The sequence below is a fragment of the Rhipicephalus microplus genome, chromosome 1 (assembly GCF_043290135.1).
Source record: "Rhipicephalus microplus isolate Deutch F79 chromosome 1, USDA_Rmic, whole genome shotgun sequence".
Classification (NCBI taxonomy): Eukaryota; Metazoa; Arthropoda; class Arachnida; order Ixodida; family Ixodidae; genus Rhipicephalus; species Rhipicephalus microplus.
The window spans coordinates 52,334,050-52,357,637 of NC_134700.1; the positions used below are offsets into that span (position 1 = coordinate 52,334,050).

Here is a 23,588-nt window from a genome sequence, read left to right on the forward strand (position 1 = left end):
CACCGAACGCCAACTGACATTGTCAAGTGCTGTTTACTTACAATGTCCTTAAGGCTGTCGTAGCCGTCATCCGTGTGGGGATGCTGACCCCTCCTGTAAAGCTGTTTGTGCCGCGTCGCGCACTTGTGTCGAAAACAAGCCATGTTTCGGGGGTGACAACCGCCGGACGATAGATGGCGTTGTGTTCGCGTTCAGTACCACTGTTGGTTGAGTGGTAGCGCTGGCGGTGACCCCTGGCGGAACGCAGGCCTTGGTGGCGGGCGAGAGTTGAGCGAGCCATTTCTGCGCGTGTCGGCTGCCGTGAACGATTGTCTCTTGTGGTGGGTCTGTCGGGGACGGCACCGCGGGCCGCCTGCGGTAGGCCCACGTGGTAAGTCAAGTGTTGGCGACGCCGCCTTGTGTATGTTATTGTGTGTTTGTCATGTTATTGTGTGTTTAGTGTGTTACTGTGTTATGTTGTTGTTATGCTAGCGTGTTAATTATAATTGATGTACCACTCGGTGCATGATATCGTCGTTTTAAACTAGGTAAATAAATGTATGTATGTTATCTGGTTCGTACCGACCGCGTCTACTGTGTCCGTTCACTCCAAAAGCGTGGCGTGGCGCTCGTTCGCCATTTCGGAACCCCCACACTACCCCCGAGGTACGGCTTCTGTGCGAGCTACTTCCGACAGGCGGCGCAAACAACTTTACAGGGCGTGCCAGTACCCTCTCATCCGTCAAGCCACTTTCGCCTCTAAGCTTAACGTTATCGTTCACACGACCCATTGCTCCTGTATCACCAACTGTGGTGGAGCCGGTCGGGGCCCTTGACTGTTTTCGAGTTTGAAACGGGCTGTACCAAGGTGCTCTCTCCACAATTCCATAAGCGCGTCCAGCGCTCCCGGACAACAACCTCGCTGCCCTCACGATCCCAGAACAACCTCAACGCTATTGTTCCACGCGTTAGGTTGCACCTAACTGCTTTACATCAAATTTTAATTCCTCGGCGAAATTTCTGTTGTGTTATGCAAAGAATGGTGCACCGTTTTCCGGTTAAGTTCCTTAGCCACCACACACAAAAAAGGTGAGGCTATAAGTATAACAAAAACACGAGCTTAATCCTGGCAGGGTCACCATTTATTGTAATGTAAATTATTCGTCAGGACTAAATTTGTCAACGCTTGTTGTGTGTGTTGCGCAAGAAAAAAATGACCTTAAGATGGCGCGGCAACAACACACAAGGCATTTATGACAGAACTCGAAAAATAAACATTGACTACATAAGCAGAAAAGGCGTCACGGCAACTAAGTAACGAAGCCTGTCTAACCCAATGAGGAAACTAATGAACGTGAGTTCAAGGCAGAAAGTTCAAAAACCTCACGATGAGATAAGGGGCCCGACAAACGCTGAGGGGCAGGGCAGGAGGCGTTGACAGGCGATCGGAAGCGGGGTGCGTCTCGATGTGCTAGGCTGTGGTGACGAGGATGCTTGATGAAGTGGGGGCGTGGGTACGACTATGGAGCAGTCAACCCGCATCGGAGACGCGATGCTTCATGCGGGGAAATGACCATCCCGTCCAGTGAACAGCTTGCATCAACACGCGGTGCTCGGTGCAACCATCACCATTAGCCAGGCCCCGTCCGTCGCTGTGCCAAACGGCTGACTACGGATACGCCTCGCCGAGATCCGCGATGCCCTCGGCAAGGAACAGAACAGCAGGCCAGGCCACTCCCCAAGATGCAGTACTCGGACCGCTAACGCTGCCCCACCTGGCAGTTGTACGGCAGTAGCGTAGACAGCCGCGTTCCCTTGGCCGGAACCCGGGGACCGACATCCGACGTTGCGGCCCGCTGTCTTCCGTCTGCCGCTCCTTCGGCTCATCCCCAGCCACAATGCTTACCGCCACGTAATGCTCACAGGGTGTCCCAACTGTGGCACACCACAACTAAGGGCCACCACAGGTCATCAGCTGATTGGCTGGCCTCCCGCGCAATGCTGGCTCGAAATCACACACGCCTTGTCCTCGATTTTCGTCATTATTGTCGTTTTCTTCAGTCATCGCAGTGCCTAAAACGGAATGTGAAAGAACCGTTTCAGGGTCCTTTTACATGTTAGAATGATCGAGAACAAAGAGTGCGGACGCATGGTCGGTTGATGCCCCAAGGCACTAGCCTCTAACTTAGCTTTCTGTCTCCCTCACGCGCACTGGTCTTCTCGGTTGGAGCTCGTGTGCGTACAGGGATGATACACGTACTGTGGCTAGCTTTTTTGTCCTAACGGATAGATTGTAGGCGTTTCGTTTGCTTCGCGATGCCTGCAAGGCGTGGCGAGCACAGCACTAGAGTGCTGACAGTTTATGTGATGGTATGTGAGGCAAGATCCATTGATATAGCCTCGGATAGACAAAAGAACAGGCAAAGTTGTCGTATCCCCATACACAAAGCTCTGCTCAGAATATTTATTATGGATGTTGTGATCATCAGTAATTTTTAATATTGCATAAGCTCCTCTATCTAGTCTGTTGTGAAGTATTGGAGGCACCACGTTGATACTATTGACACGGTTCTGCATTATCAATGGCTTATGTGACAGCCAGTACATACATCAATAGGCTTCTCTGGTGGACACTTACTATCACAAGGCACTTCTTGCATTCAATGCGCTGAAACTACAAAAGGGCACTCAGTAATTAAAATATTTGCTTGGAGCTACAGTTGAACTCTAGTGTTATCATTAGGCAACAGGCATACGAGCCATGCCTATTATTCTAAGTGCCACCTTGTCACAGGTCCAATTAAGTCAGGAGGCGATCGCCGGGCTAATTCCAAGGGCCGAAGTATCGGCCCCCCGAACCGCACCACGAAAGCGTGGACAATTTAGAAGTGGTTCTCTCTGCCGCGCAAGCGGACGCCGGCTGTGGCCCAAAGAACAAGTCAGAGCCGAGAGTTAATAAACAGAACAAAATTATATTCTCAATAATGGCAGATCAAAAAACAATACACAAGTATGCATACTCCTCAATAGTTGCATTCAATATCTCAGCAATCAAACAACGTACTACACAGTACAATCAGCCACACTCGAAACAACGGACACAGACAACAATACGCACTACAATGCAGTCGCATGCATTGAACAACCAAGACACTTAAAGACTAAAGAGATAAAAAACCTATTCAGTCCAAAGTTCTTGGAACAAAAGTCTGTATGATACTCTTCCGAGAATCACTCACTCGAAGTTCAGCATTGTTGTCGTTCCGCTGCCACCGAAGTTTCTCTTCCAGGAAACCATGCGTCTTCACTTGGCCGCTCTCCAAGCACCAAACTTCTTCGCCGGAAACACGTCGGCTTCACACATGCAGCTGTTGCCACGAGTCTTCGCTCGATAGCGGTAGACACACACTCTTGCCTGTAGCTGGAGTTGTCACTCCTCAGGTGAAAATCCTCTTCTTCTCTTGCTTTGTCACTACGGACAAAACCTTCGCCGACTACACGGCGGAATACCCTACGCGCTCTGGCGCTAACTTCCGTCTTCTCCTGATCTCCCATCTCGGCTGCTCGATTAAGTACCTTCCGCGCGAGATTCCAGAAAGTTCTCATCATTTCGACGGCGCGATATGCAGCGAAGGTTAGGGGAAAGGGCGAGACGGTACGGGGGCCGTCCGCTACGGATAACTTGACCCGGCATCAACACGCTCCTTTCCATCGAGAAAATTTCAGGGCTTGCTCAGCCGCCGACGCGAGGAGGTTTCGTCGGCGAACCTACCCTTCCGAGGGAGAGAATCGCGCGCCCGGGGAGTCTTTGGATGTTTGTTTTCTTTTTTTTCGTTGACCTCGCGGCGTCACTCTGGCGTTTCGTCGCGAGAATTTGGCGGCGCGCCCTTTTTGAGCGCTCGTTTTGTGACACTGCCCCCCACTTTAAGAATATTATCTCGAAATATTCAAAACCACACAAACGAGGGCGAACAGTCCCCACACTCCCAGAGACTGTAACATAGTCCGTCGCTCATGACACGACACATTCACAATAGATCACTAAATACAATTGTACATTGTAATTGAATCACACAACACATGAAAGATAACCACAGGTGCATGAGTAAAACACTCCATCACATATTCCACACAATGCAAATGTACAAATTTTTCTCATTACAACAATTGTACCTTCAGATCACTGTAACAAACTTTTTGACTCACTCGACACACAGTTGTGACACAGGATAACAACCACAATAACTTAACATATAGCACTGTCAAACACATTCCAAATTGACCTCAGCACCTATCCTGAGTACTTCGAGCAGCGCTTGCGCCCTTTCTTCAGGTGCTTGCTCGGCTTCTTGTTTTTTCTCGTTCTTTTTCGGCGAGCCCTTTCCAACGACGGTATCTGAGGCGGCGTCTCAGCAATAGTTATCACTTCCGACACCATTAACGGGTCATAACGTTCAACCGATCCTGTTCGGTTATTCACCGGCTTGTTCATGTTATGACATTTGGCCTGGCTGGCCGACTCCGTCACCTTTATACTGTCGGTCGGTTGAGGTCGTGTCGACGTAAGTCCAGCTGCCCAGCACGTAAACTCGTTCAACACGACCATCTTCTGATTCACTGTCTCTTGCACCGCGGCTTCTTCTTGGGCTCGAGTGAGATCCGTCACGGGGTGCTCCTCCACTGTATCTCGCGATGGCTGGGTTGGCGAGGGCTCTATCTTCGGGTCTTTTCCCAAAAGTTCTGGGTTATTCGGCCCTCGCGCCCCATCGATGTTTCCGATGACGAGGTCGTACAGAGGGGTCGTCATGCATAGAGCCGTAACCTTCCCTCTGAAGTGCGGGGTTTCAACCTCAATCTCTGCTTCGGGAAGCATCCGAACCGTACTGTCGATTAGGCAAACTGGTTTCGTTTTGCCTGTTAACTCACTTTCCCGTACCAAATTTCTCCGCACGATAACAGTGGAGCCGCCGGTATCTTTTAACATCGTAACCTTCTTGCCCGCAACTTTTCCAGGCAGCGTTGGCATTCCCTTCGTAATACCGGCTGACTGTTTTGTCATTACAGCACCCACAATAGGAAGTTTCTCCCCATTTTTCAACTCTACGAATCCGTTGGTGATGGCATTATCATCGGATTATGATGCTGCTAGCACACAGGATACCTGGTGAGTTTGACTCGCTCCGTAACGACATGCGTCTGCTTTGTGCCCAGTCTGACCACACTTGAAACATTTTACTACCTTAGGGCTCGTAAAGTTAGTACGACAGTTGTTCGCGCGATGACCCACTCGGTTACACAGAAAACATCGCGGAACACTCTCCGGTGCACGCTTGTTTTCTTCGGCAGCCAATTTCTTCGAATCTTCAGTACACTCCTTCTTGACCTTGGCCAAATTAGTGCCACCTTGCGCTTCCAAGAATTGATCAGCCAATTCAAGCATGCCTTCAAGTGACTTAGCTCTCCTCTCTTTCAAGTACAGCGACAGGCTTGGGTGGTGTGATGATTGAAGTGGCCGTGCGTGATCGTCAAGATAGAATTGTGTTTGAAGTGCACGCCACAGAGACAGTTGAAGAAGACGACGCAGAAAAATCAGGGCAGGCGGTGGGGCGAATAAGCAGTGAGGCAGACGTGGCTGGAAGGAAGATGCAAGGTTGAAGAACCAGGGCGTGGGAGCAGTGACCCGTCGGGTTGCGAACTCGAGGTCTCAGAAGGCTCCCACCAGGGGCCATACCAGCCCTCCTTGCAGTTCGGGCCTGGCGTGGGCGAAACGTCGCCAGGACTTTTCCGCCAGGACGTTTCCGCCAGGCGAGTCCGGCACCTACGGCAGCGAGCGCCAGCCAGCATTCGAGATAGGCATGGCAAACGCCATGCGTGCTCCAGGTCAACGACCTCCTCAGTGAGCCGCGTTCTTGGCTGCGGCTGTCTTTGGACTTACCAGGCTACCCAAGCGTCGGCCGTCCCTTCCCAGCGTTGAGTTTGCCGCCAGGACTTGACCACCGCCTTCCTCTCCGGTGAACTCTTTCTGTTTTTATGCCCTTGTGACTCTCACAACAGCATTCCAAGCATGTTATATTTTTCCCTTACTTCATTTATTATTTGACCTTTCATGTCTTTTGTAAATACATTTTTTTGTGTGATTGCATAAACGGCCTCGTTACTGCGCGATGACGATTGAGTCATCGCAGGTTTCCGTACAGAAACACGAGCGTCTCGTCTAGAGCTTTGTCTCTGTATACAGCTCGTTACATTGGCGTCCGCGACAGGACGAAGCCGTTTATTGCATTATTAGCTACTGTTCCCTGGTACATTTTGCTAGAAAAAAAGACAGATCAAAGATGAGTTCGGATTTAACGGCACCAGCGTTGCGAATGGGGCTAGAAGGAGCTGAGTTAAGGGCTTGTGCAGAAGAACGGGAGTCTCGAGCTCGAGAAGAGAGGGCTGCAGAACGTGAAGCAAGGAAAGAGAAGATGTAGCAGATGGAGTTAGAACGGCGACTTCAGGAGGAATACCAGAAGACTATACAGTTGCGTCTTCAACTCGCTCAGGCTGAAGGCGTTAGAGAGTCAGTGGTGGCTGACTAATGTCGACCATTTCGAGCATCTCCTACCATTATTCCTCACAATTTCATGCCAGGGTTGAACGAGAACCGTGACGACTTAGATGCATACCTAAAAAGGTTTGAGAATGTGGCTACCGGTCAAGAATGGCCAAAAGATAAGTGGGCCGCGGCCCTAAGTGTGTTTGAGCGGGGACGCTCTCAATCTCTTTCGTCGTCTGTCGCCAGAAAAGGCTCTCGATTATGACAAAACCAATTTGGCGCTACTGCAACGATTTCGTTTCACGGTGGAGGGCTACCGTGAAAAATTCCGACACAACAAGCCACAAGGTGGTGAAACGGGCGTGCAGTACGCAACGAGGCAAACAAGCTTCTTCGACAGATGGGTTGAGATGTCGAAAACGGAAAAGAAATACTCATCAGTTCGGAATCTCATAGTAGCGAAGCAATTTAAAAACAACTGTCATGATAAGGTGGCGCTATTTTTGCGAGAGAAAAACTGCCGTAAGCTGGAAGAGATGGCGGAAGCGGCCGACAATTTCTTAGAAGCTCAGCGACAGTCAAACTTGCTTGTTTTCCGTGACAAAGGGGAGAACACTCCTGCCGGAAAAGGCGGTAATTCAACTTCAAAGGCTTCCACTTGATGTTTTGTGTGTGACAAGACCGGTCACAGAGCTGCAGAATGCCACGCTTGGACAAGGCAACCATACTGTGGGTATTGTTGTAAAACGGGGCACGACACCCAAGCGTGTACCAAGATACGCAGCACTACCTGGAAAGCCTCATGTATATGGTCGCAAAGGGAGAACCTTAACGAAGTCGAGCAGGTGGAGGACGAAAAAAGCGAAGAGAGTATAGCTAGTGCGGTGAATACCGAACCAATGTTGACGAAGCATCAGATGCCCGTGTTGCAGGGCGTGATATTCGGCAAGACTGCCTCAGTAATACGGGACACAAAAAGTAATACGATGGTTGTGCGGCGTTCCCTCGTGCCAGACAGAACACTTACGGGAACCACGGCAACGTTGTTCTTGGCGGATGGAAGTAGATTTAAGGGTCCAGAGGCAAAGATGGAAATTTTTTGACCACACTTTTCAGGCGTATGCATCGTAAAATGCATGATTTCCCCGTTATATGACATTCGCGTGGGAAATGTGCCCGGATCATGTCAGGCTCACGACCCTGATACAACATGGAAAGAGAAGCTTGCTGTACCGAAATTAGTGGCGGACAGCGTAGCACGTAAACGATACAAGGAGGAAAGTCATCACTTGAACCACTTGCTGAGCGGCATCAAGAGCACAACGCCTAAGCCGGATTCAGCCACACTCAAGGTCGACAGTTTGAAAATGACCAGAAAGAATCTCGAAACTGCGCAAGCAGAAGACAAGACCTTGGATACCTGCAGAAACAAAGTCGGACGAGTATATGATGGAAGGGGATCAACCCATTATTCGTTTACCATAGAAAGGGGGATAGTCTACCACCATTACCGGTTATCCTCTGGCAAAAGATAAAACAGGTGGTAGTTCCCTGCAAATATTGCAGCCAAGCGCTTGAGATGGCGCACGAAAGTCTGATGTCAGGACATCAAGGTACGAAAAGAACCATTGATCGGGTACTAGGATCGTTCTATCGGCCTGGAGTGATACGTGCCAAAGAACGCACCCGAAAAGCAAAGTAGGCAAAGCACCACTTGGCCAAATGCCGTTGATTGAGACACCATTCGAGCGAGTGGCAGTTGGCATTATCGGACCCTTGAAACCAGTCTCTAACAAGGGTAACCGATACATTCTGACAATGGTTGAGTTTGCGACACGTTATCCGGACGCAGTGGCCCTGCCCGCGATTGATTCGGTGACTGTGACAGAGGGCCTGTTGGAAATGTTTTCACGCACTGGATTGCCCCGCGAGATTATGTGCAATCAGACATATTGCTTCACGTCCGAGTTGATGAGAGAAGTCAACGCATTGTTATCCATCAAACACTTAAGTTCGACACCCTACCACCCTATGTGGAACGGGATGGATGAACGGTTTAATGGCACGCTGAAACAGATGCTGCGAAAACTATGTCAAGAGGATCCGAAAGCATGGGATCGGCTGCTCGTGCCACTCCATTTTGCATACCGAGAGGTACCCCAAACCAGCATGGGATTCTCGCCGTTGGAACTTATCTATGGGAGATACGTTAGAGGCCCTCTCAGTATATTAAAGGAGATATGGACGGGAGAACACATCAGTGATGAAGTAAAAACAACGTATCTCTATGTCTTGGATCTTCGAGATCGTCTTGAGAAGACGTTGCAACTAGCCCATCAGAACTTGTCACAAGCGAGGAAAACTCAAAAGCAGTACTATGATCGGGGAAGCAAGAACCGTCTGTTAGAAGTGGGAGATCTTGCTTTGATCTTACTCCCTACCACGGAGAACAAGTTATTGATGCAATGGAAAGGACCTTTTAGAGTCGTTGGAAAGAAAGATAACCACGACTATTTATTGGACCTGGGACATGGCAACAAACTGTTCCACATAAATATGCTGAAGCGCTATGAAAATCGGCAGCCGAGGACAACCCCTCAAACAGCATCTTTCGTGGTCTTGGAAGAGGACGAGACAGACACGCCATTACCAGTCTGCAAGACTACCCGAAGCGTTGGCGTGGAAGCAATTCCTATAGCGGAGGGACTGGAAGAAGAGAAGTGTGTTGCGCTTGAAAAGATTCTAGCCGCTTATGACGATGTCTTTTCCGACATCCCCGTAAAGACAAACATTTTGGAGTGCCGCCTTCAGTTGACAACATCTGAACCTTTTAACACTCCACAGTACCCTTTGCCGATAGCAATGAAGGAAGTCGTCGAGGAGAAAGTTCAAGACATGCTGAAGCTTGGCGTCATCGAGAGATTAAATTCTTCTTATAATTCACCACTGGTTCTCGTCAAGAAGCCGGATAACACTTATCGTACGTGTGTGGACTTTCGGTGTATCAATGAGATTCTAATCTCCGATGCCGAACCCATACCACGAACAGACATAATGTTCACTGAGGTCGGCACCAAAAGATATTTTTCCAAGTTCGATCTGACGAAAGGCAATTGGCAAGTCCCATTTCATCGGGCTTCAAGACCAGTCACTGCCTTCTTGACGCAGTCAGGACATTACCAATTCATATATATGCCTTTCGGCATCAAGACGGCTTCCGCAGTGTTCACGAGATTAATGAGGACCCTTCTTAAGGGTGTGGAAAACGTAGACCATTACATTGACGACGTTCTCGTAGCTACAGCGACCTGGGAGGAGCACTTGGAGACTGTACAGCACTTGTTGCAGCGAGTCCGTGAAGCGGGACTAACCATCAAGCCTCAGAATTGTGAACTCGCCGTGGAATCCATCATCTTCTTGGGTCATCGGTTGGGAGGCGGAACTATTCAACCAGTAGAAAGTACAGTGGCGAAGATTGCTAACGCAACTCGACCCGAGACCAAGAGGCAGCTGCGATCGTTTCTGAGATTAGCAGGATACTACCGCGATTTAATACCCCGATATGCCGAAAAGGCCAAGCCTTTAACGGAATTAACGAAGAAAAGGGAGAAGAACAAGATCTGCTGGAACCAAGAAAGAGAAGCGGCTTTTGAGACACTGAAGCAAGCCATCTCATCAGGACCAATAGTACGAGCTCCTGATCCGAAACGCACATTCGTACTGCGTTCGGATGCGTCTGACACCTGTAACAGGGGCCGTTCTCATGCAGGACCACGATGGTGTGTTACATCCAGTGTCATACGCCAGCCGACAGCTATTGCCGCGAGAACAGAATTACTCCACCATAGAACGAGAATGTCTGGCACTAGTGTGGGCAATAGAAAAGTTTCACATCTTTGTGTACGGAACGCAGTTTGTCGTGAAAAGTGATCACCAACCATTACAATATCTAGCTAAGGCCAAACACCTGAACAGCAGAGTACTGAGATGGAGTCTGGCATTACAAGAGTATTCTTTTGTTATTCAACATATTAGAGGCTGAGATAATTCAGGTGCCGATTTTATGAGTAAGCTGTAACCTAAGCTTTCACGGAAGTGTATTGCAACTGGTGTACAGTTTGTATACAATGTATACTTCTGAACCACGTGGTTTATTCACCAGAAGAAAAAAGTCATCGTGCCATGGCTGACTACATGTTTTTTTTGCTTGTTTTTTATGTGTGAGGGTGTGTGAACATTTATTGTGGACATAAATCACCTCTATTCACTGGTACGGTGCAGTGGTCTTGTGCGGACACATGGTGAATGCGACTAAGATGTGGCTAGAAAGTTTTTTTTTAAAAGAAAAAACTTTTTTCGAAGGAGGGGCATGTGTGATGAGTGAAGTGGCCGTGCGTGATCGTGAAGATAAAATTGTGTTTGAAGTGCGCGCCACAGAGACAGTTGAAGAAGACGACGCAGAAAAATTAGGGCAGGTGGTGGGGCGAACAAGAAAGAGTGAGGCAGACGTGGCTGGGAGAAAGAAGCAAAGTTGAAGAACCAGGGCGTGGGAGCAGTGACCCGTCGGGTTGCGGACTCGAGGTCTCAGCAGGCTCCCACCAGGGGCCATACCAGCCGTCCTTGCAGTTCGGGCCTGGCGTTGGCGAAACGTCGCCAGGACGTTTCCACCAGGCGAGTCCGGCCCCTACGGCAGCGAGTGCCAGCCAGCGTTCGAGGTAGGCATGGCAAACGCCATGTGTGCTCCAGGTCAACGACCTCCGCAGTGAGCCGCGTTCTTGGCCGCGGCTATCATTAGACTTACCAGGCTACCCGAGCATCGGCCGTCCCTTTCCAGCGTTGAGTTTGCCGCCGGGACTTGACCACCGCCTTCCACTCCGGTGAACTTTTTCTGTTTTTATGCCCTTGTGACTCTCGCCCCAGCATTCCAAGCATGTTATATTTTTTCCCTTACTTCATTTATTATTAGACCTTTCATGTCTTTTGTAAATACATTTTTTGTGTGATTGCATAAAAGGACTTGTTACTGCGCGATGACGATTGAGTCATCGCAGGTTTCCGTACAGAAACACGAGCGTCTCGTCTACAGCTTCGTCTCTCTATACAGCTTGTTACAGGTGGCAACTAGTAAGAAATTGCTCTCTAATAAAGAGCTCTCTAGCTCATCGTACTCCTGCACTGTCCCTGAAAGTTCAATCCATCTGTCGAAATAAGAGCTAAGTCGCTCGGCGTACTGCGCAGTCGTCTCACCATCAGCTGGCTTTCCTGTCCGAAATCTGTCCCTGAATCCTTCCACAGTAAATCTAAATCGCTTCAGCAAAGCAGCTTTCACCTTTGCATAGTTGGCTGCACCGGTCAGCGTCAGCCTACGGTACACACTGAGCGCTTCACCACTCAAGCAAGAACTCAAAGCGGTTGCCCATTGATGTTACGGCCAATTCAGGTTCCTCGCAATTGTCTCAAATCGGTGAAGGTACGCGTCAAGGTCGTCCGTCCTTTCATCAAACGCTACGAGCAGCTTGCTTGGGTTCAAGCGGAAGCCTTAGTCTTCCCGTTCACTGCTTTCAACTCTAGCTTGGACCGGAGTTTCACTTCGCTGTTGCAAACGGAGCCGCTCGAGTTCCATCTCGTGCTGTCGCTGCCATTCCCTTTCCTCTCTTTCTTCTTTCGCCCTCTCTGCTGCCAGTCTTTCTCTCTCCAGCTCGAACTTCAATTGATGCTCTCTTTCTTCTTTCAGCTGTCGCTACTTTGCCTCCCTTTCTTCTTTCGCCCTTTCAGCTGCCAGCTTTTCTCTCTCCAACTCCAACTTTAATTGTTGCTCTTTTTCTTCCTTCGCCATTTCAGCTGCCAATCTCTCTCTCTCCAACTCAACTTCTTTTTCCGCTTTGGCTGTTTCGACCGCCAACCTTTCTTTTTCCCGCTCAGCTGCCTTTTCTTCTTTGGCCTTTTCTTTTTCTTCTTTTTCTTTCTGGGTGACCTACTTCCGTAGTTCGGCGCCAGAAAGACCCATCTTCTCACCAAGAGCGACTAACTTTTGAGATCCATTGTGTCTCGCAACTCGCAAATAAAATTTTGCCGCGTGCAAAAAGTATCTGCCTAAATCAGTATATTGGAACACTCTCCTGCACTCGTTAAAGAGAACACTCAGCAACACACAAAATCGTTTCGATAGCACTATCAACAACTCGAGGCTCTTTCTCACTACTTTGAACACACTGTGCACCAAAAGGTCCTCGTCGCGGACGCCAGATTAATTGTCACAGGTCCCGTTAGTTCGGGAGGCGATCGCCGGGCTTATTCCAGGGGCCGAAGTATCGGCCCCCCGAACCGCACCACGAAAGCGTGGACAATTCAGAAATGGTCCTTTTTGGCGCGCCAGCGGACGCTGGCTGTGGCCCAAAGAAGAAGTCAGAGCCGAGAGTTTATAAACAGAACAAAATTATATTCTCAATAATGGCAGATCAAAAAACAATACACAAGTATGCACACTCCACAATAGTTGCATACAATATCTCAACAATCAAACAACGTACTACACAGTACAATCAGCCACACTCGAAACAGCGGACAGAGACAACAATACGCACTATAATGCAGTCGCATGCATTGAACAACCAAGACACTAAAGACTAAAAAGATAGAAAACCTATTCAGTCCAAAGTTCTTGGAACAAAAGTCTGGATGATACTCTTCCGAGAATCACTCACTCAAAGTACAGCGTTGTTGTCGTTTCCCTGCCCCCGAAGTTTCTCTTCCAGGAAACCTCGCGTCTTCACTTGGCCGCTCTCCAAGCTCCAAACTTCTTCGCCGGAAACACGTCGGCTTCACACACGCAGCTGTTGCCACGAGTATTCGCTCGATAGTGGTAGACACACACTCTTGCCTGTAGCTCGAGTCGTCACCCCTCAGGTGTAAATCCTCTTCTTCTCCTGCTTTGTCACTACGGGCAAAACCTTCGCCGACTACACGGCGGAATACCCTACGTGCTCTGGCGCTAACTTCCGTCTTCTCCTGATCTCCCATCTCGGCTGCTCGATTAAATACCTTCCGCGCGAGATTCCAGAAAGTTTTCATCATTTCGTCGGTACGATACGCAGCGTAGGCTGAGGGAAAGGCCGAGACGATACGGGGGCCGTCCGCAATGGATGACTCAACCCGGCATCACCACGCCCCTTTCCATCGAGAAAATTGCAAGGCTTGCTCGGCCGCTGATGCGAGGAGGTTTCGTCGACGAACCTACGCTTCCGAGGGAGAGAGTCGCGCGCCCAGGGAGTCTTTGATGCTTGTTTTCTTTTTTTTTCGTTGACCTCGCGGCGTCACTCCGGAGTTTCGTCGCGAGAATTAGGCAGCGCGCCCTTTTCGAGCGTTCGTTTTGTGACACACCTCTTTTTTAAAGGTGTTGATTATGACCACTGCGGGAGCTCGTTCTTTTACTTAGTGATGTTTGCACAATGTGCAACTAAGTTGTCATTACAGCGCAGATAGCGCGAAGAGGAAAGAAAGGAACATATCTTACTGAATAAGCCATGGATAGTGAAACAACCGAGCTATCAATCGACCGAATCATTTGTACTTGGAGGCAGAAGTAAAAACTAGCCTAATTCTGCATGACTGGCATGCCAAAACCATTGTTTTCCTAAAAAAAGTTTAAATCCATATCGTTGATCTTTTGATGAGTGTGAGGCACAAGAAAAGAATACATGATGTAGTATTCATGACTTATTGCCTGTCTCATGACAGAAGGGCTTGCTCAAGGGCTATTTTTATATTTGGTGTCTCGATATTTACGAAAATTCATTTTGTTTAATAACAATACGTGCATCTTTCGTGCAGGTCCTTCAGGATGACAGCGGAAACTATAGTGTACGTTATCGACCCAGTGGCCATAGAAAGCATGGCGTTATTTTTGTCGAATTTCACGTGGCTCGAGTCCACGTTATTGGTCGGCTGGTATGTTATACAGAAATTGGCACCCTCAGTGAGCCCGTACTTCCGACAACTTCTGGTGCATGCATTCGAGAACGACACTGGTGAGTAATTCCATCGAGTTCTCACTTGAAAAAGGCTCATAGCATAAACGAACGCTCCTTAAGATGTGCTGTAGTATGCGTGACTTCATAAGCCGAAAACAAGCGGCACACTGTTGATGATGTGAGAGCGTTCATTGACGCAAAATCCAATCTGGCCATTACCTTGAGGTTCATATCAATGTTCACCATTTGATTTCACTATGTAGAAGAATAGTAAGGAAGCCTAAAATCAGTAGCCCGAAAAAAGCGTTCAATGTGCAGAATGTGCTGAATGACAGTGTCACAGAACGAGCGCTAAAAATGGGCGCGCCGCCAAATTCTTGCGATAACGTGCGGGAGAGACGCCGGGATGTCAAAAGAAAGAAAAAGAAACAAACATCCAAGGCTCCCTGGGCGCACGCTCTCCCCTCGGAAGCGTGGCTTCGCCGACGAACCTCCTCACCCCACATCGGCGGCCGAGCAAGCCCGCGAAATTTCTAGAACAAAAAAGGCGTGGTCACGCCGGGTTGAGTCATCTACCGCGGAGGGCATTCCAACCATCTCGCCCTCTCCCCAGCCTTCGCTGCGTATCGCGCCGACAAAATGACGAGAACCTTCTGGAATGTCGTGCGGAAGGTATTTAACCGAGCAGTGGAGACGGGAGATCAGGAGAAGAGGGAAGTTAGCGCCAGAGCGCGTAGGGATTCCGCCGTGTAGTCGGCGAAGGTTTTGTCTGTAGGGACAAAGCAAGAGAAGACGTGAGGTTTCCGGGAAGAGAAACTTCGGAAGGAGAAGACGGAAGTTAGCGCAAAAGTGCGTGGAGATTCCGCCATGTAGTTGGCGAAGGTTTTGTCCGTAGGGACAAAACAGGAGATGAAGAGGATTTCCACCTGAGGGGTGAAGGCTCGAGCTACAGGCAAGAGCGTGTGTCTACCGCTATCGAGCGAGGACGCGTGGCAACAGCTGCGGGTGTGAAGCCGACGTGTTTCCGGCGAAGAAGTTTGAAGCTTGGAGAGTGGCCTATTCAAGACGTGAGGTTTCCTGGAAGAGAAACTTCGAGGGCTGCGGAACGACAACAACGCTGGACTTTGAGTGAGTGGTTCTCGGAAGAGTATCATTCAGACTTGTGTTCCAAGAACTTTGGACTGGATAGGTTTTCTATCCCTTTAGTCTTTAAGTGTCTTGGTTGTTGAATGCATGCGACTGCATTGTAGTGCGTATTGTTGTCTGCGTCCGTTGTTTGAGTGTGGCTGATTGTACTGTGTAGTACGTTGGTTGATTGGTGACATATTGTACTGAACTATTGTGGAGTGTGCATACTCGTGTATTGTTCTCGATCTGCCATTATTGAGAATATAATTTTGTTTGTTTATCAACTCTCGGCTCTGACTTGCTCTTTGGGCGACAGCCGGCGTCCGCTGGCGCGCCAAAAAGGACCACTTCTGATTTGTCCACGCTTTCGTGGTGCGGTTCGGGGGCCGATATTTCGGCCCTCGGATTTAGCCCGGCGATTGCCTCCCTAATTTACGGGACCTGCGTGTGACAATTAATCTGGCGTCCGCGACACAGGACCTCTTGGTGCACAGTGTGTCCAAAGTAGTGAGAAAGAGCCTCGAGTTGTTGATAGTGCAATCGGAACGATTTTGTGTGTTGTTCAGTGTTCTCGTTAACGAGTGCAGGAGAGTGTTCGGATAGACTGATTTAGGCAGATACTTTTTGCACGCGGCAAAGTTTTATTTGCGAGTTGCGAGACAAAAATTGATCTCGAAAAGTTAGTCGCTCTTGGTGAGAAGATGGGTCTTTTTGGCGCCGAACTACGGAAGTGGGTCACCCAGAAGGAAAAAGAAAAAAAAGGGAGAGCCAAGGAAGAAAAAGCAGCTGAGTTGGAGAGAGAAAGGTTGGCAGCTGAGAGAGCCAAGGAAGAAAAAGCAGCTGAGTTGGAACGAGAGAGGTTGGCAGCCGAAAGGGCGAGAGAAGAAAGAGAGGCAAAAGAGCGACAGCTGAGAGAAGAAAGAGAGCAGCAATTGAAATTGGAGCTGGAGAGAGAAAAGTTGGCAGCCGAAAGGGCGAGAGAAGAAAGAGAAGCGAGGGAGCGACAGCTGAAAGAAGAAAAAGAAGCGGAAATTGCTGAAAGGGAACGGCAGCGGCAGCACGAGATGGAACTCGAACGGCTCCGTTTGCAACAGCGAAGTGAAACTCCCGTCCAAGCTAGAGTTTAAAGCAGCGAACGGGAAGATCATGGCTTCCGCTTGAACCCAAGCAAGTTGCTCGTGGCGTTTGATGAAAGGAAGGACGACCTTGACGCGTACCTTCACCAATTTGAGACGATTGCGAGGAGCCAGAATTGGCCGTAACATCAATGGGCAACCGCTTTGAGTACTTGCTCGAGTGGGGAAGCGCTCAGTGTGTACGGTAGGCTGACGCCGACCGGTGCAGCCAACTATGCAAAGGTGAAAGCTGCTTTGCTGAAGCGATTTAGATTTACTGTGGAAGGATTCCAGGACAGATTTCGGGCAGGAAAGCCAGCTGATGGTGAGACGACTGCGCAGTACGCCGAGCGACTTAGCCCTTATTTCGACAGATGGATTGAACTTTCAGGGAGAGCGCAGGAGTACGATGAGCTAGAGAGCTCCTAATTAGAGAACAGTTTCTTACTAGTTGCCACCCAAGCCTGTCACTGTACTTGAAAGAGAGGAAGGCTGAGTCACTTGAAGGAATGCTTGAATTGGCTGATCGATTCTTGGAAGCGCAAGCTGGAACTAATTTGGCCAAGGTCAAGAAGGATTGTCCCGATGATTCGAAGAAATTGGCTCCCGAAGAAAAGAAGCGTGCACCAGAGAGCATTCCGCGATGTTTTCTGTGCAACCGAGTGGGTCATCGCGCGAAAAACTGTCGAACAATCTTTACGAGCCCTACGGCAGTAAATTGTTTCAAGTGTGGTCAGACTGGGCACAACGCAGACGCTTGTCGGAACGGAGTGAGTCAAACTCACCAGGTATCCTGTGTGCAAGTGGTACCGAATTCTGATAATAATGCCGTCACCGATGGACTCGTAGAGTTGAAGAATGGGGAGAAAATTCCTATTGTGGGTGCTGTAATGTTAAAACAGCCAACCGGTGTTACGAAGGGAATGCCAACGCTGCCTGGAAAGGTTGCAGGCAAGAAGATTACGGTTCTATGAGACACCGGTTGCTCCACGGTTATCGTGCGGAGAAATTTGGTACGGGAAATGAGTTGACAGGCAGAACGAAACCGGTTTGCCTAATTGACCGTACGGTTCGGATGCTTCCCGAAGCAGAGATTGAGGTTGAAACCCCGTACTTCAGCGGGAAGGTTACTGCTTTATGCATGACGACCCCCTTTTACGACCTTGTCATCGGAAACATCGACGGGGCGCGAGGACCGAATGATCCGGAATGTTTGGGAGAAGACCCTAAGATAGAGCCCTCGCCAACCCAGCGACCGCGAGATACAGTGGAGGAGCATCCCGTGACGGATCTCACTAGAGCCCAAGGGGAAGCCGCGGCGCAAGAGACAGCGAATGAGAAGATGATCGAGTTGAATGAGTTCACGTGCTGGGCAGCTGGACGTACGTCGGCATGACCCCAACCAACAGACAGTGTAAAGATGACGGAGTCGGCCAGCCAGGTCCAATGTTGTGACATGAACAAGCGGGTGACAGAATCGGTTGAGGGTTATCACCCGTTAACAGTGTAAGAAGTGACAACGATGGCTGAGACGCCGCCTCAGACCCCGTCGTTGGAAAAGGCTCGCCGAAAAAGAACAAGGAAAAACAAGAAGAGATCGAGCGAGCACCGCAAGAAAGGGCGCAAGCGCCGCTCGGCATGCACCGGATAGGTGTCGAGGTTGAATCAGAATGTGTTTGGCAGTGCTGAGTGCCATATGTGGTGTTAATGTTGTGTTATCCTGTGTCACAAGTGTCGAAGTGTTTGTGCTGTGATGTATAGTGTGGTATAATTGTTGTAAAGACAGAACCTTGTACGTTTGTATTGTTCGGAATGTGTGATGAAGCATTGTACTCACTTACCTGTGGTTATATTTCATGTGTGTGAGATTGAATTGTAATGTCCAATTGTATTGAGTGATATATTGTGAATGTGACGTGTCATGAGCGACGGACTATGTTACAGTCTTTGAGAGTGTGTGGGGACTGTTCGCGCTCGTTTGTGTGGTTTTGAATATTATGAGATAATATTCTTAAAGTGGGGGGCAGTGTCACAGAACGAGCGCTAAAAATGGGCGCGCCGCCAAATTCTTGCGATAACGCGCGGGAGAGACGCCGGGATGTCAAAAGAAAGAAAAAGAAACAAACATCCAAGGCTCCCTGGGCGCACGCTCTCCCCTCCGAAGCGTGGCTTCGCCGACGAACCTCCTCACCCCACATCGGCGGCCGAGCAAGCCCGCGAAATTTCTAGAACGAAAGAGGCGTGGTCACGCCGGGTTGAGTCATCCATCGCGGAGGGCATTCCAACTGTCTCGCCCTCTCCCCAGCCTTCGCTGCGTATCGCGCCGAAGAAATGACGAGAACCTTCTGGAATGTCATGCGGAAGGTATTTAACCGAACAGCGGAGACGGGAAATCAGGAGAATAGGGAAGTTAGCGCCAGAGCCCGTAGGGATTCCGCCGTGTAGTCGGCGAAGGTTTTGTCCGTAGGGACAAAGCAAGAGAAGACGTGAGGTGTCCTGGAAGAGAAACTTCGGAAGGAGAAGACGGAAGTTAGCGCAAAAGTGCGTGGGGATTCCGCCGTGTAGTCGGCGAAGGTTTTGTCCGTAGGGACAAAGCAGGAGATGAAGAGGATTTCCACCTGAGGGGTGAAGGCTCGAGCTACAGGCAAGAGCGTGTGTCTACCGCTATCGAGCGAGGACGCGTGGCAACAGCTGCGGGTGTGAAGCCGACGTGTTTCCGTCGAAAAAGTTTGAAGCTCAGAGAGTGGCCTATTCAAGACGTGAGGTTTCCTGGAAGAGAAACTTCGAGGGCTGCGGAACGATAACAACGCTGGACTTTGAGTGAGTGGTTCTCAGAAGAGTATCATTCAGACTTGTGTTCCAAGAACTTTGGACTGGATAGGTTTTCTATCCCTTTAGTCTTTAAGTGTCTTGGTTGTTGAATGCATGCGACTGCATTGTAGTGCGTATTGTTGTCTGTGTCCGCTGTTTGAGTGTGGCTGATTGTACTGTGTAGTACGTTGGTTGATTGGTGACATATTGTACTTACCTATTGTGGAGTGTGCATACTCGTGTATTATTTTCGATCTGCCATTATTGAGAATATAATTTTGTTTGTTTATCAACTCTCGGCTCTGACTTGTTCTTTGGGCCACAGCCGGCGTCCGCTGGCGCGCCAAAAAGGACCACTTCTAAATTGTCCACGCTTTCGTGGTGCGGTTCGGGGGGCCGATATTTCGGCCCTCGGAATTAGCCCGGCGATCGCCTCCCTAATTTACGGGACCTGTGTGTGACAGAGAGAAAGGTGGGCCTGTTGGTTAGGGTTGATACGGAATACATGGACAGAGCTAAAACGAATACAAAGACGAAAAAGGGCAGGAAAAGCTCTTATTAACTCATGTCCTGTCTTTTCTTGTTCGTGTGTTGGTTATGCACTATGTGCACAGTAGAGGATTACTACAGCGATAAAATAATTGATCTACCAGTGTTGAATCAATGACAAATAAAAGTTTTACTAAAATTCAAGAATGTGTAGCTAGACCTAATGTTTAAAAATGGCCTTGAGCTAGCGGTTCCAAAAGAACGCTTTTGTTTTGTGCAGTGAACACAGCTGCATCCTTTGTTAAGCAACCACGCTTAGGAGCACCATGGTTTATTGCATGCAGGCTGTGTACATTGTTTTAAAAGGCGATCACTAATGTCCTTTTGAATATTGATTGGCTGCTGAGAAACATTGAGTAATGAAGCTATGTTTGCTCTTCGAATGGCAAACAAAGATCCATTTTTCTGCTAGCTAGTAGGTAACGGGAGTTCTGGGAGATGTGCGGCATGGTGGGTGTCTTATCTGAACACCAGGGGTTTCGCACTGTTCAAAATGTACAAATGCGTGTCCTATGAATGTGGTAAGCTGGATCGATGATTTGGGACCCAGCTCGCGGACACCTTGTCCCGAATGATAAATTGGCAGGGAGTAGTGATATAAAACCCATTTTACGGTCTTGTGCCTTGTAAAATTAGTTGATCGGAAGATTTTTGTGTATGAAACATTAAGGTCAAATGCAGGCATAAATTTAAGGAATCTTGTCACTGTTGTTACACTTGTGGGCAAAGTTTTGTCTGCAAGTATGGTGTAATTATTGATGTACGAGCGAGTTCCGCGGAGATCGTGATCAAGCAACAGTGTAAGAAAGACCTGAATTTATCTGCTTCTCCGTCTTGAAAAATAGGCCGTTTGTCTTTCCGCATAAATGAGGCTCATCCCCCACTCATTGAGCCCTGCAAAGCTAAAGAATAGAAAGCAAGAGAGGGATGATTTATTAGAAGGCAGAAAGTTTGGCCAAAGGTAGTTTGCTCTAGCCTACATTTTGCACACAGAAAGAGGGGCAGGGGAATAAAAGAAATGACGAAAGTGACGATGAGGACGAAAACAAGTTATGTGTATGCACATTAATGAAGTAGCACAGTGGCTTTGTGAAGGTCCAATGTCCATACCAGTACTTTTCAGGAAACCTTTCACAACCCTTATAGCAGTTTTTATCGTGTCTCATCACACAGTGTTAATAAAATGCCACTTTCACTGAGCTTTTGTTAAGTAATAGGTTTGTGGAACTAATTAGCCTGCAACTCCTTTTTACTTTCCAGGTTTTTGTAGGTTAAACGATGATTGTTATTTTGCCTTCACTTATATGACTTCGACTAGAACCTTCACGGAATGCGCTTGTTGTTATCAGGTTAAAAACACAGGACACACCGAGAACCTCAGAAGCATTTTGTCATGTCACACAGTGAGAATTGTATTACAATAAGTCAACGGATTCAAAAAGTTCATTCCTCCTAGCGGGCTTGAGGGCATAAATCATCTTCCTCTCTGTCGATGTATCCATCCACTTTCTGCAGCTGAAGTGGTCTTGCAGAATCGGGGGCATGTCGAGTTTTCTGCGAGTTTTCTGCGAAGTTTCTTCCCCTGGTTGTAAACCATCTTTGTTATCGCCCCATCTGTGAAAACGGACGACGCCATTTGAAGACGTCCGCACATCCTGATGTTTGACGAAATAATTATGTGATTGTGACTGGTCAATTTTTGACGTCATGTGGAAAACATTAGGTTACTATTTTTTCTATGAATCGTGTTGGCACCGATGTCGCGGAATGCTTACGGTGCATTAACACTTGTTATGGTGATGATGATATGTAGGGTTTAACGTCCCAAAACCACTATATGATTATGAGAGACGCCGTAGTGGAGGGCTCCGGAAATTTAGACCACCTGGGGTTCTTTAACGTGCAACTTGTTATGGTGCTTCTAAGGCTTTCACCCTAATGTCTCATACAATTCTACCCTGTTATTTGCAGGCACACTGGTCTCCGTCCAAACAGGGCGTTGCATGGAGTTGCTTATAGATCTTATGGGCATCGTGCCTTTTTGGCCAGAGATTCACTATAGAATCGTCGAGCAAACGCGTGACATGGTGGACACTTTGATGTACAGAATCTCAGCGGCCATCCAGCGTAACATCAACGAGAGCAACTGGATGGATGCTGAAACCAGAGACATCGCCATCACCCAGCTAACAAGAGTCAAAGTTGTGCTGGGTACACCCCGCGAAGCGGAAACCGAGCGAATCCTTACCATGCTTTACGCAGACGTCCCCGCCGTCACTTCTGTACGTATTGGTAAAAGAGTATTGGCATAGTGAGTTGCTGCTTTTCACTGCCTTCCTATATAGACCTCGCAAAACTAAGTACGGATGAATCAGTGTTACACCCGTTCTGCGTGCTATGTAAAAATTACTGATATTTACCAATAGCACGGTACAATCTAGCAACATGCTTATTATGGTGCAAGGTGACAGACCAGAAAGTTCTTCAAATGGTGTCTATTTTGCTCTTGTTTTTCAACACGTTGACTACGACTCTTGGGCACCAAATTGAGCACGTTTTATTGGTGAAAAATAAAACCTTGTAGTAGAAACTAGAATCGTTTGTCATTTGAGCTCACTTTGCATCGGGCTATCATTCTGCAACGCCAATATTAAGCGATTAGAGCTTGGATGTGCAACAGTGCCACTCAAGTGAGTAAGGTGGTGCTGTACGTGCCCTCCTCCTCTCCACCTAAACATTCCTTGGCCAGAGCATGCAAAGCAGAGGAACTCCACCTTTCCTGTTCGCTTTTTCCACGAACCCGCCTGGCCGGTGTTGGCGAAAGCCAATGACCACAGGTAGCAAGAGTGCCAGGAAGAGAAGTGTAAAAAGAAGCTGCTAGGTGAGCCCACGTCATTTGGCTTCGAGAAGCTTGCTGGCTGGACACCGGCCCTGCTGCTGATTGAGCTCCTGAAGGTCGCATTTCTTTTTCGCTTTGCATAGTCCTGTATTAAGGCTTTGTCCTTCGATCGTCCAGCGTTAAGACACCCTCCTCCTTTGTCACAGAAGATGGCAGCGATCTCTGTCCTCATGCTCGCGCCACGCCTCTCTTCACCCTAAAAGAACCTGGCCGAATGCCTATCAGTTCTAAGAAAAGTTTACTCAAGGGAATGGAATATTTTCTACATTGTTGACCCAATCAGTCAAAACAAGCTTGGGAAGCGCAGTTGAAATTACACCACACAGCTCTGAAAATTATGTGAGTGCACTTGGACTCCAACTGTCCAGAGTATTTCGCAAAATGAGCTCTTGTGCGCACAGTTTCTCCATCATTTTGCCGTTATATACAGCTGCTTATATATCGAGGCTGGCTGCAATGCAGTTGGTCGGTACTTCTCTTCAAGACGTTTCGCTGGGGGCTAAAAATTGTGTTCTAGTGACAAAGAAACAGCAACAGGACAAGGAAACATTCTCTTGAAAATATTTTGCACTACTAAGCTCTGTTGTTAAATGCTGAAT

At 48.5% G+C, this 23,588-nt stretch overlaps 1 protein-coding gene across 1 annotated transcript; it reads left to right on the forward strand.

Annotated features, from left to right (window-relative positions):
• The first annotated feature begins 306 nt into the window (after positions 1–306).
• On the forward strand, positions 307–22,686 carry LOC142767848 (uncharacterized). The gene is made up of 3 exons (XM_075870090.1): positions 307–370; positions 14,348–14,544; positions 22,062–22,686. Exons 2-3 carry the CDS (start codon positions 14,358–14,360, stop codon positions 22,400–22,402), a joined length of 528 nt encoding a protein of 175 aa, XP_075726205.1. The 5' UTR covers positions 307–370; positions 14,348–14,357; the 3' UTR covers positions 22,403–22,686.
• Positions 22,687–23,588: the final 902 nt, after the last annotated feature.

Coding starts and splice junctions, on each gene's coding strand:
- LOC142767848 (XM_075870090.1), top strand. CDS start 14,358: ATGACAGCGGAAACTATAGTGTACGTTATCGACCCAGTGGCCATAGAA. Junction 14,545..22,061: donor TGCATTCGAGAACGACACTG/GTGAGTAATTCC, acceptor TGTTATTTGCAG/GCACACTGGTCTCCGTCCAA.